This window comes from Typopeltis vanoorti, chromosome 19 (genome assembly GCF_054136105.1).
Source record: "Typopeltis vanoorti isolate ZY-2024b chromosome 19, IOZ_Tvanoo_1.0, whole genome shotgun sequence".
NCBI classification, from domain to species: Eukaryota; Metazoa; Arthropoda; class Arachnida; order Uropygi; family Thelyphonidae; genus Typopeltis; species Typopeltis vanoorti.
Window position 1 is genome coordinate 61,973,109 of NC_143567.1, and position 13,507 is coordinate 61,986,615.

General features: G+C 38.5%; 2 protein-coding genes across 2 annotated transcripts in view; both read left to right on the plus strand.

Annotated features, from left to right (window-relative positions):
• LOC150096172 (nucleolar pre-ribosomal-associated protein 1-like) overlaps positions 1-5,726 on the plus strand; it is a 191,485-nt gene extending 185,759 nt beyond the window's left edge. Inside the window, exon 19 of the mRNA XM_090409629.1 lies at positions 4,887-5,726. Coding sequence (XP_090265755.1) covers positions 4,887-5,726 — 840 coding nt within the window. The remainder of the gene's footprint in view (positions 1-4,886) is intronic.
• A 3,213-nt stretch (positions 5,727-8,939) lies between these two features.
• The window catches only part of LOC150096173 (nucleolar pre-ribosomal-associated protein 1-like), an 87,589-nt gene continuing 83,021 nt past the window's right edge, over positions 8,940-13,507 (plus strand). The window contains exon 1 of the mRNA XM_090409630.1: positions 8,940-8,996. Coding sequence (XP_090265756.1) covers positions 8,940-8,996 — 57 coding nt within the window. The remainder of the gene's footprint in view (positions 8,997-13,507) is intronic.

Sequence of the window (13,507 nt, forward strand, 5' to 3'; positions counted from 1 at the left end):
AGAGTTAGAATGATTAGTCTTTTGCCACGGTATGACAGTGAAATGTTTAAAAGGAGGGCTATAATTGCAAATGACTTTATGCGTGGGTTATGTATGACGAGTGGTGTGGAATTTGTGGATGTGTGGAGTGAGTTTGATGGGCGAAAGGATCTATATAAGATGGATGGCTTGCATTTGAATGGTTACGGTGTAAGAAGACTTGAGAAAGTGTTGCTGAATGTAGTGGATGTGCAAATTCAGGGAAACTAGATTTGTTAGGGGGGGGGGGTAGAGATACAGTCCTTATGGAGGCAGTTGAATGTAAGAATGAATATAATATGCCAGAGCAAATAAGGACAACAAATCAGAGTGGGATAGTTAATATAAGGCATCAAGGTAGGGTTGGGACTAATGGGGGTCTTAAATTCATGTACACTAATACTAGGAGTATTAGGAACAAGAAGGAAGAGTTTTGGGCCATGTTTGGCACTTCCAGACCACAGGTTATAGGTATTAGTGAAACATGGCTGACTGTAGATGATATAACTAGTGGGATTGAATGTGATGGGTATAGTGTGTTCAGGAATGACAGAGAGAATAAAATGGGGGGAGGAGTATTGTTGATGATAGCTGATGAGCTCCAGCCAAGGAGAATAGAAGTTGAATTGCAGGATAGAGAAAAGAGCACATTTGAGGCCATTTGGTGTGAGATTGTGGCTAGCAGAACTAAATATACAATTGGGTGCTGCTATAGACCAGGTGATGGAAAAGATGGTGGTGACAGTATGCACAAGCAAATAGAAGAAATGGGTGGAAGGAGGGTGATTATTATGGGAGATTTCAACTATGGTCGCATCGATTGGAGTGAGGAGAGGACACACGGGAAGAAGGAACTGGATTTTATGCGGTTATTAAGGGATAACTATCTGCGACAGCATGTAATGGAAAATACTAGGGGTCAGAGAGTGCTTGACCCTAGTAATTACATCTGAGGATTTGGCTGTAACAAATATGACCACATTGCCACCAATCGGTGAGAGTGATCATAGGGTCTTAACTTGGGAGGTGGCTAAAGGTGTAGAATTTTCAATTAAGACAGGGTACATGTGGAATTATCGGGCGGGAAAGTATGAGAAGCTTAGGAGTTTGATTGGTTCAGTGCCATGGCATGTACAACTGCAAGGACTAGAAGTTGATAGTGCATGGGAGGTAGTTAAGAAGTGCTTGCATGAAGCAATGGCTGACTGTATACCTAGAGTCCGAATAATAAATCAAGTTGGGGTTAAATGGATGAATAACACCATTAAGCTTGAGTTGCAAAAAAAGAAACAACTATGGAGGGAATTTAAGGAGAAGGGTGACCGGCAGGCACATGAACGGTATAAAGCGCAGGCCAGAAGGGTGATGAGTGTGGTAAGAAAAGCAAAAAAGGATTACGAAAGAACATTGGCCATGCAGGCTAAAGAGAATCCTAAACAGTTTTTTAGATATGTAGCAAGTAAAAGGAAAAATGTACATGGCAGATTGATTTTAAAGAATGCCGATGGTGGGGAGGTAACTGAATCAGTTGAGATAGTTGAGTTACTGAGTGAGCACTTTGCAAAAGTATATCATCCAGGTGGTGACATTGCAGAAACGAATAAACCAGTAGATTATACGGGAATTGTGGTTAATGAAGTGGAGGTGAGTAGTCTATTGCATAACCTCAATGTCAATACATCTGTGGGATTGGATGGTATACCAGCTTGTGTTGTACGAGAAGCAGCTAAAGAATTGTCAGTACCCTTGACCATTTTGTTTAATTTGAGTCTCGGGTCTGGGTTAGTCCCGAGCGGGTGGAAAGAGGGGAAAATAGTTCCACTGCATAAAGGTGGTTCCAAGACTGCTGTTGTAAATTACCGACCGATTAGCATATCAGGAATCATTGTCAAGGTCTTAGAGAAAATAGTCAAGAGGAAAATACAAGAAAATGGGATACTGTATCGGGGACAGCACGGTTTTGTGAAGGGTAGGTCATGCCTCAGTAACTTACTCACGTATTATAACACAGCGAGCTGAACTGGATAAGGGTAATGGGTTTACGGTGATTCTGCTGGACCTTGCCAAGGCCTTTGACAGGATTCCACATGGAATTCTAATCAGTAAATTGCAGCATATGGGAATGGACATGGGGTTGGTGAGATGGATAGGAGGGTGGTTGACGGAGAGATATCAGAGAGTGGTTTACTCGGGAGTGGAGTCCACAAGACGGCCTGTGACTAGTGGTGTGCCACAAGGATCTGTTCTTGGACCACTGGTGTTTAATTTGTTCATAAATGATATAGGAAATGATCTGAGAGGAACAGTTCATTTGTTTGCGGATGATGCGAAGTTGGGTAGGGCAATAGTGAATGCAGATGACGTCAAAATTTTGCAGGATGATTTGGATAGATTGGAGGTCTGGGCTAAGGAGAATGGATGTCAGTTTAATGTGGCAAAATGTAAGGTTATGCACTTTGGGGTGAAAAGATTGGCGGCAGATTACTGCATTGGTGGAACCCTGCTCCAGGAAATTGATGAGGCACGAGATTTAGGAGTGTTGGTAGATAAGGAATTGAAATTTAGGGGACACATTGCAAAAGTGACCAAAACAGCTCATCAAATCACTTGGTTGCTGAGGAATACGTTGACAAGCAGAGACAAGCAGGTTATTGTTCCTCTCTATCGGTGGAACAATAACCTGCCTTGTTAAGACCCCATCTAGACTACTGTGCTCAGATTTGGTCACCTAGGTTTCTTCTTGATGGGGAGGAGGTGGAGAGGATCCAGAGGCGAGTGACCAAGATGATAGCAGGTCTGTGGAATGAACCGTATGAGAACAGGTTGAGGATTTGTGGGTTGCAAAAATTGGTTGATAGGCGGAGGAGGGGAGATATGATTGAGACATTCAAATTACTGAAGGGTTTCTATAAAATTAATTCAGAAGATATTTTTGAGAACAGGGCTGGTTGTGGGAGGACTTGGGGACATCCATGGAAACTGGGCAAAAGTGTGGTTAATAAAGGTGTTAGAGCTGGGTTCTTTACTTTTAGAGTAGTGAATGAGTGGAATGCGCTCCCTGAGTCTGTAGTGGATGCTGTGACAGTGAATGAGTTTAAGGCGAGGTATGATAGATACTGTATGAATGTCAAATAGTTGTGATGAATATGATTTGGGGCCTCCCTCGATGAGTCTAATGACTCCCTGGAGTTGCTCGTAATAATAGTAATGCACTGGATGGTACAGAGGACAATTTGTTGTATGAGGACTCAAATTCTGATTTAGAAGAGGTTTCAATTGTCCCTTCATTTAGCTCTGGAGATGAATTTCTGGGTTTTGATGAGGAAGATTAAAAGGTGGGTACTTTCCTAGTTAGATTAGGTATTTGTTAAAAGTAGACCTACTTATTACTTTATAATTGAAATACTGTAAATTCATTATAATATTCAGTGATAAAGTTTTTTTCCTTAAAAATGTGTTCAAAAAAGGGGGTGTGTCTTATATGCCAGCAAATACAGTAGTTTTTTTTTTAGGGTGGTTTATTTTAATTGCAGTGAGATATCATGTTTGTAGTATGCTTCATTATGATTAATACGGTGGTATCTCGCTAATCTGAACCCCTCCAGTAATCCGAACTGGGGTTTGAAAGAAAAAAAGGTTTTATTTATTACGTATTATTATTTTGTGTACTATTATTTTTATTTAACTATTATTATTTATTTTATTATTATTACAGTACAATATTTTTTTCATACTGTTCAATTGCACGGTTATACTGGAGGCCTATTTTGATTTATTGTGTGTTCACGTTTGCATTTTTATACTGTACAGTACTTACTGTATTGTCGGCATGAATCACAAACATACACAAAAAGAGGAAATTCAGAACGTGCATAATTTGGTTAAAAATATAAATTCAGATGTTCACAAACAGATGTTACGGAATGGATTACAGGTAGAACCGAAAGTGAATTCGAAATCAAATCAGATGCTGAAATTATAAATATGACGCTACAGAATGAATTAGAAGACGATGATGACCATAAAAAACTCGAAGAAAAAAAAGTAAAACATGAAGAGGCAGCTGACAGTTTTAATATGTGTATAGAATGTGCTAAGCAGAATGATATGCCATTCCACAAAATTTTGTTGCTAATGCAACTCCGAGAAGAAGCATTCGAAAAAAGTTTAGCTTCCAAGAAGAAAAGAAAATCAGTGACTTTTTTTATAAAGAAATAAAAAACTTTTTTTTGTGTGTGTTATTTTGTGAAACTTTTTTTTTGTGTTGTGTACAAGAAAGCGATATTTTTTATGCAAATTAAGTTACGTACTGAATTATGCAATTTTATTAAATATGAATCCTCAACAATACAGGGACATACAAATTAAATTTTTTACTAAAATAAATTTGTGTACCGTTTTTTTTTTTTTTTTTTTTTTTACATTACAGTACAGTAGCTTTTTTCTATCAGTTAATTTATTTACAGGATTAAATTGATGTACCAATAGAATCTGATTATTTTTTCTTAAATGCTAGTTATTGTTGTCTCTTGGGGGGGAAATTCGCTAATCCGAACTTTTCGCTAATGCAAATGGGCACGGTTTTTATTAGTTCGGATTAGCGAGATAGCACTGTACATGAAAATATAGAGTAGGAACATGCAGTGAGAGAAGATACTCTTAGACACAACACCCATTACAGAAAGTGACCAGTCTCCTTATGTAAGCTAAGTTTATCTCTATTGTATTCTGACTGCATGCCCCTCATATCTGCTCTGAGTATTTTTTTAGTACTGGAGTTTATTTTTTCTATAACTTTTATACCTTTCTCATATTTTTTTTTCTACTAATTATTATTAATCTTTTCTTCTTTTTTTTTTTTTTTTCAGGAAGAAAAGACAAGTGGGACTGAGTTTCGTTTATATCTAAATTTATTAGAATCAATTCTTTTTTCTCAAAGCAGTGATCAAGAAGACATTTCAATCTTTCTAGGAATTAATAGCAATGGGGAAACTGTGTACATAAATAAAGACTCAGAAATAATGTTAAAAGAAATTGCTTGTGATCCATTTCTTGTGAATTGGTTTCTTAAGGTTAATGATATTGAAGATAAAGTGTGTCATAACAGAAAACTCCGAGACTGTATTTTAGCAGTTACGGTATTCATGTATAAAGTGCTACATGTGATATGTGAAATTCCAGATTTGTTAAAACTTTTTAAATCTGAGCTTAAGCCACTTAAAGTTAAAGCTATCAATTACTGTATAACTTATTTATGTTCTTCAGAAAAGCTTATTATGGAAAAAAATCTTGATCTCTGCGCTATTCTTTCACCATTTCTCACCCAACTAGATGCCAATGAAGTGACTCTACTCTTGGAATCACTGGGCTCCACTAATGCTGACTATTTATTGTACATCGATCCATCATTATCTGCTGTATTGTCCCTGCTTAAAATATATGTTAATCAGTTCCAAGAATGTCATTTACTTTCCCTTTCTTCTAAATGTTTTGCTATTTTCTGTAAATTATTAATTAATATAGGGACATCATCTGATCATGGTTTGGAAGATGTGATACTAGAATTAATTCAGGAATGCCCACTATATTCATTTGCAGTAGATAATGGTAAGGTTTGTTTCATTATTTTTGTGAGCAAGTGCAAAAGCAATAGATTAGTTTTATTAGTTGTAAAGCATGGAAGTTTGACATTAATTTTTCACATTTAAAAAAGTAGTTTTCTATGTACCAATATATATAGAATTTTCCTCCAGGGCAGTGTTTCCTAAACTTTTGGTACCCATGTATCCCTTTTAAAATTTTAGTAAATATCAGCATACCCCTCTCAGATAAAGGCAATTTGGGGGATTATAACAAAAGTTCATTCGAACACGAATACAGCAATTCCTCGATTAATGCATTTCAAACAGGTTCATTAATCAAAAACGCACTAATCAAATATAATAACCTATGGGAAAAAGTATAATTCGTTCCTCAAATTTCTTTTTTGACCTTTAATTTTTTTATAAAAGAATTGGGGTATATCTCAGGGCCTAGTTAAAGGAAAACCATGAAGCTGAAAGACAATAAAACATATTTAGGATATAAATTTATTATTTTACTTCTTAATAAAGAATTGAACTAATATATTTAAATTAAGGGGATATTTTATCCCACGTTATTTCAAAGCCAAATAAGAAAACTTCAAGATAGAAATCAAATCAAAGAGTTTCATGCCGAATATAGCAAACTATAAAAGTTCGGCGAGTCCAAGCATGAGCAAACACCTGGGTGGTACAATACTGAGCAACTCGTTGTAAAGGTGGATAAAGCTACGATCGCCATTCTTAGTATTTTCCCTAATGTAAAACTCATCCCCTAGGAGATGTATGTTGTTTTACATTAAGGGAGATAGGTTACTACCCAGACCGGTTTCAACCTTTATTGAGGTCTCATCAGTGGGTAGGTAGACCAAATAATATGAAGATTATAGTGATAATAGCTTTAATACTTTACAGTACAAGTTGTCAAAAAGGTGCACAGATAAATTAATGAAATAAAGAGCCAAAAGGCTTCACTTCGGCGATGTTAAAATTATTTAAATTAAGGGGATATTTTATTCCACATTATTTCAAAGCCGAATAAGAAAACTCCAAGATAAAAATCAAATCAAAGAGTTTCATGCCGAATATAGCAAACTGTAAAAGTTCGACGAGTTACAACGAGTTGCCCGGTATTGTACCACCTAGGTGTTTGCTCATGCTTGGACTCGCCGGCATTCGGCACTATATTCGGCATGACACTCTTTCATTTGATTTCTATCTTGGAGTTTTCTTATTCGGCTTTGAAATAATGTGGGATAAATTATCCCCTTAATTTAAATAATTTTAACATCGTCGAAGTGAAGCTTTTGGCTCTTTATTTCATGAACTAATATGGTTTAGGCATTCTGTTTCTTTTTTTTCATTCAACTGATGGTATGTCCCTGTTGCCTCTTCTACTACTTCTGCAAATTTTACTGTTTCTCTCTTCATCAGGGTCAGCCTCTAAGCATTGCTGCTTAAAAATCTTGATTTTACAAAAAAAATTTTCAAATCGTTTCTGTGAAATCTCTTTGGGCCTGGATAGAGGGATGAATTCCTGATGATTGGAGTAAAGTCTCATAGTCCTGTCCTGTCAGGTGTCTTCTCCCTCCAGGAGATTGACTACCATGTGTCTCCACCATGTCCTATTCTGCACCCCTCTGCTGCATTCCTCATATGAGAGATAGGTCCAGTCTTCTATATTTTTCATCCACTCCAGTCTTTGTCTTCCTCTCTATCTATTTCTCTCAACAGTTCCTTCAAGAAGTGTCCTTTGTAGGCAGTTATGTCTCAGAATATGTCTAAAATATCTGACTTTTCTCTTTTTAATTTCTTCATCAGGCTCCTGGTTACACCTGCCATCTCTAGTACCTCTTCATTTGTCTTTTTGTCTTTCCATGATATTCTCATAATTCTTCGCAGCATCCACATTTCAAAGGCCTCCAGATTTTTCACACTCAGATTGGAGAGTGTCCGTGTCTCTACTCCATATAACAATGTAGATCATATATAGCATTTGGAGATTCTTAGTCTTGTTTTCAGATTTAATTCTCTAGATGTTAGTAGATTTTTCATCCTGTTGAAAGTTGGCCTTGCAATTTCAGTCCTTTTTCTAATTTCATCTTCTGTCCTGCCATTTTCTGTGATCAAGTGTCCGAGGTATATGTATTTTTGCACCTGTCCTAATTTATTTCCTTTTATATCGATGCATATTTTTGATATTTTCTTTTCTCTTGAAATTAACATGATTTTTTTGTCTTTTTAAAGTTGAAACTGAGGGCATGCTGTTTGCTATACTTGAGGGCTTCATCTATAAGAGTTTTGAGGTCATATTTGTTTTCAGCTAGAAGAACCGTGTCATCTGCATATCTTAGGTTATTAATATTTCTGCCCCCTTCAGTGATTCTTTTGAGGGTACTAATTTTATTAAATATTTCTTCTGTGTACAGGTTAAAGAGAATCGGAGAAAAGACACAGCCTTGTCTCACACCTTTCTGAACTGGGAATTCTTCTTAGGTCTCTCTATTTATTCTCAAAGATACATTCTGTTCCCAGTAAAGATTAGTTAATAGCCTAATGTCTTTTCCATCCATGCCTATTTTTGAAAGGATTACAATTAATTGTTCATGTTGGACATTGTCTAATGCCTTTTTGTAATCTATAAAGCATAGGCACAACTTTTTAGTGAAGATGCCAAATTAAATTTGGAAATAGACAACAGAATAAGCATAGCTGCTATGGTTGGTAGCCATAAATTTATATGGAATAAGAAAAAAATTAGCCAAAACACCAAACTATCAGCATACAAGACAGTGTTCAAACCAGCTTTAAGTTATGGGTCTGAGAGTTAGGTTAGAAATAAAGCACTTGATCAAAGACTGGAGACCACAGACATGAAGGTTCTGAGAGAAAATAGGGGAGTGAACTGATGGCATCGATGGCAGAATCATATTAATATATATATATATATATATATATAATATTACTGCTGGCCTGGTTGGCGTATCCGCTCTCCAGCCAAGAGGCTGCGAGTTCGAATCCTGCATAAGCATGGATGTTTGTGATTGTCTTCCATCTTCATACATTCATTCAACCCAGTATTGATGCACTCTCCCAATATGGACTGGGTCACCATGGGAGTAGTAGACCCAAAACCTCCCTCAATGGGCAAGGCCTTCACCCTGCAATGGGTAAAAAAATAGACTATTCATCATTATAATATTACTATGTAACTCTAGTTTATCAGAGCTTTTTTGACTCCCCCTCATATTTGCAGATGATAAAATTTGATTAGCCACATCAGAAGATGATTTACAGAGATCAGTAAAGTGATTAAATGAAATTTAAGAATAATGTAATATGAGAATATATGAAGTAAAAGCAAAATTAGTGATAGGTAATAAAATATTAGAACAAGTAAATACTTTCAAATATCTTGAGTGTGACTTATCATTTTTTTTTTTTTATGTTGAGCCCATACACAAGAGGTTGGTTGATGAAACCTATAATACGTTAGTACTGTGTATGGGTGGTGGGTTGGGAAAGAAGGTGCTTGTTCACATTTGATTTGAATGGCTGCATATCGTATTCCCCAGGGAAGACTGATCCAGAGCACAGCAGTTGCAGGGATAGTGGAGGAGAAAACTTGTTCTGTGTGTTTCAGGGTTCACTGTGAAGGAATGTTGAGCAGCAGCTGCACGTGTTCCAATGAGCTTAGTACTAAGTGGGGGAATTATTGATGCCATTCCAGATGAACATTTCACATGGAAATATTTGTAGAATACACATATTGTGGAAACCAAATGTCTGTGCAAAAGTGGGGGAATGAGTTGGTAAGAGATGGGTCATTAATAAGTCTAATTGCTCCCCTCTGTATTGAGTCAAGCCTTTTGAGGGAGATTTTAGGGGCCCCACCCCCATATGTGAGAGTAGTATTCAATAGCTGGGCACATTTGTGATTTGTATAAGGTTAATAGCTGTTCAGAGGTGAAGTAATGTCTTGAGCGAAAGAGAATCCTAGTTTTTTAGAAGCTGAGGATGCAATGGTTGTTATGTGTTTATGTCAGTGTAATTCCAAGAAGGGAAATCTCAATTTGTCTGGAAATTTGGGTGTTGCCAAAAATAATACTGGGAGAAAATGGTTCTTTTTTTATTAGAAATAAAACAGTACTGGGTCTTATTATCATTGAAATTGACTAGGTTATCTGAACTCCATTGAGGATGACTTGGAGATCAGAATTGAGGGCAGTGGTGGTTGATGTTCTGTAGGTTGAGGTGAGTTGTGTGGAGTAAGGTTTATCATAAGAAAGAGAGGAGTGCAATGTGCTGTCATCTGCAAAACTGTGTATTGGGTTGGAGGTAAGCTGAAGTAGGCCATTGATATATAGTAGGAAGAGGGTTGGTGAGAGGACAGAACCTTGTGGAACCCCGGTATTAGTTGAATCCCCCCACCCCCCCCCCCCCCCACCCCCCCCCCCCCCCACCCCCCCCCCCCCCCACCCCCCCCCCCCCCCACCCCCCCCCCCCCCCACCCCCCCCCCCCCCCACCCCCCCCCCCCCCCACCCCCCCCCCCCCCCACCCCCCCCCCCCCCCACCCCCCCCCCCCCCCACCCCCCCCCCCCCCCACCCCCCCCCCCCCCCACCCCCCCCCCCCCCCACCCCCCCCCCCCCCCACCCCCCCCCCCCCCCACCCCCCCCCCCCCCCACCCCCCCCCCCCCCCACCCCCCCCCCCCCCCACCCCCCCCCCCCCCCACCCCCCCCCCCCCCCACCCCCCCCCCCCCCCACCCCCCCCCCCCCCCACCCCCCCCCCCCCCCACCCCCCCCCCCCCCCACCCCCCCCCCCCCCCACCCCCCCCCCCCCCCACCCCCCCCCCCCCCCACCCCCCCCCCCCCCCACCCCCCCCCCCCCCCACCCCCCCCCCCCCCCACCCCCCCCCCCCATGTTAATATTTTTGGAAGCCATTTATCTGACGCTGAAACTAGTGCATTAGCTAAAGGCCTCAATTTTGCCGTAATACTTAAACGCATTCATTATCTTGATTTTTTGCATAATATAGAACGTAATCTGTCAGGACTTTCTAGCGAAGATGCTAATAAACTACGATTTGAAGTTGCGCCTCCTCTTTTTAAAACCAGGTTACCGCCATGTAAATTATCGAGTGCTGAAATCCATGGGATAACTTTATTAAGAAAAGATAATGAAATATCTATTGCAAAAGCCGATAAAGGAAAAGCTGTTGTGATCATGGATAAGACTTACTGAGAGAAAAGTAACCAGCCTTTTACAAGATACCTCCACCTATCATAATCCTATAAATTCGCAAAATAAGCAATTAAATAAGTTGCTTGATGAAGTTATTAGTTGGGATCAAAACTTCATGGATAAACTGCACACTCATTTTGGAAGAACTCTTCGCTTATATTGCCTCCCAAAAATCCATAAAGAAGGTTATCCAGTAAGACCTATCGTGAATTGTATTAACTCTCCCACTTATCGAATTGCTAAATTTTTGTCACGTTCATTAACTGCCCTTACTGGACATTCTAGATCTTACATCAAAAATTCAACACATTTTCTTAAAAATCAAGGATGTTCAAATCAAAGAGTCTGACTTATTAATCAGTTTTGATATTATTTCCCTTTTTACCAATATTCCATTAGCTGACACGGTCAACTTACACTATGATGATTACCCTCTGGATATTGCAAAGATTTTTGAATTAGTTATACATTCAGGTTATTTCAGCTGGAAAAACAAGATCTACAAACAAGTAGAATGTACTGCCATGGGTTGCCCTCTGTCTTCACCTTTGGCAAACTATTTTTGAAACATCTAGAAGACACCTTGTTCTCATCCATTCATCTCCAACCCTCTCTTTGGTTATGTTATGTCGATGATGTTTTTGCTATTTGGCCACATGCTGAAGAGGAACTTATCACATTTCTACAACAGATAAATAGCCTTCACCCATGCATTCAGTTCACTATGGATAAAGAAAAGTCTGGTAGTTTGCCATTCTTGGACATCCTCCTTACACGCACATCCTCTGGTACTTTGTCTACAAGTGTCTATCTAAAACCTACTTTTACTGGAAGATACATTCATCAAAAGTCTGCCCATTACACCTCTCAAAAAATTGGCATTATCAAATCTTTAATTAATAGAGCACATAAAGTGTGCTCCTCTCCATTAAGCTTACAACAAGAACTTTTCACTGTAAAAAAGTTAATAGAATCTAATCAAATTACAACCCCAATCAAATCCAGCAGATAATTGACTCCTATGTTCCAACACCTCAGGATTCTTCAACAGACTGCAGAGTTCCAATACCTTACATTTCAGGCATCTCAGAACCTATAGGCAGAATTTTGAAGACGTATCATCTTATTCCCACATATTTTCCTATCAACAAAATTTCTCACTTGTTGCCATCTACAAAAGACAAACTGTCACCTCTATCATTATTTGGTGTTTACCAGATACCATGTGAATGCATGTATCTTATTTTGGACAAACAGGCCATTCTGTGGAAAAATAATGAAGGAACATCAATATTATATCGAATACATGAAACCTCATAAGTCTGGTCTAGCACAACATAACATTGACACTAATCATAATATTCAGTGGGATAAAGCTTGTCTTCTCCACAGATGCAGGTCTAAAACCTACCATATGAACGCCTTTTTAAAGAAAGTTGCAAAGCCCTCTTACATCGACCGAATTTAAATCAAAATGACTGTCTCTCTCTCTCCCAAAAGTTTGGGAGATTTATTTTATGCAAGATTTCATCATTGAAATTATTATCTTTAAAGAATTATTTAATGATATTTTAGTAATTAATCTGGCACACGACAACAATTTATTTGGTGATCCACCGACTGTTCTGTACTTTGTATTCCATTCCTTTTAACTGTTTCTACACTAAGGATGTACTGTTACTTTCAGTACAAAATATTCGTATTTTTATTTAATTTAAGTTATTACTGTGGTCTGTACATGTTCTATTATTAATTATTAATTTTGTAGTTTTCCTTAGCCTCTGTAGCTCAGTCGGTATAGACAAATCCCTTTGGTTGGAAAGACCTGGGTTGGATTCCTATCCATGACATGACGAACCTTTATCTGGTCTCTTTCAACTAAAGGTGAGTTAGCCAGTCTCATGCAGAGGTAGAGGGTTTTTTTCACCTGGAAACTCAGATTTTTCTTCCTTCAGAAGAGGAAAACCGGCCCCGTGAACACACACACCTACAGACATAAGGCAATCTTACAAGTGTAAATAAGTAATAGTATAAATATAATATCTAACCATATCTTATTTTCACTTAAGAGATGAGAACTTGGTCCACCTTTACCACGAGTTGCCTCACTCCTGAAGATACTTCAGGTGCAACTTTATCCAAGTTTACACTTGGATAAAGGATTAAACTAAATTTATTATAGTCTAATCAAGTTGAAAAAAACTTCCAACATCTTTCTCTAAATCCAGAGTAATTTAATAATAAGGTGAGACACCTTTTGGCAACTCGTATAGGTAAATATGACTTCTCCATTGCTTCTGCCTTAATATCACCACTTCTGGGTCTGACTCCCACTGACGAGACCTCAATAAAGGTCGAAACCGGTCTGGGTAGTGGCCCTTCCCTTAATGCATAGCATTATACATGTCTGCAAGGAAATGTGCTTTGCATTATGGGAGATACTGAGACAATAAGTGATGAGAGCTTGGTCCACCTTTACCACGAGTTGCCTCAGTCCTGAAGATACTTCAGGTACAAACTTTGTTTGCTCACACTTGGATAAAGGATTAAACTAAATTTATTATAGTATTTATTTTTATTGATTTTATTTGAACATTCTTCTTATAGTAAATATTAATATCATTCATTATCTAATTTCATTCAACACACACTACTCTTATTT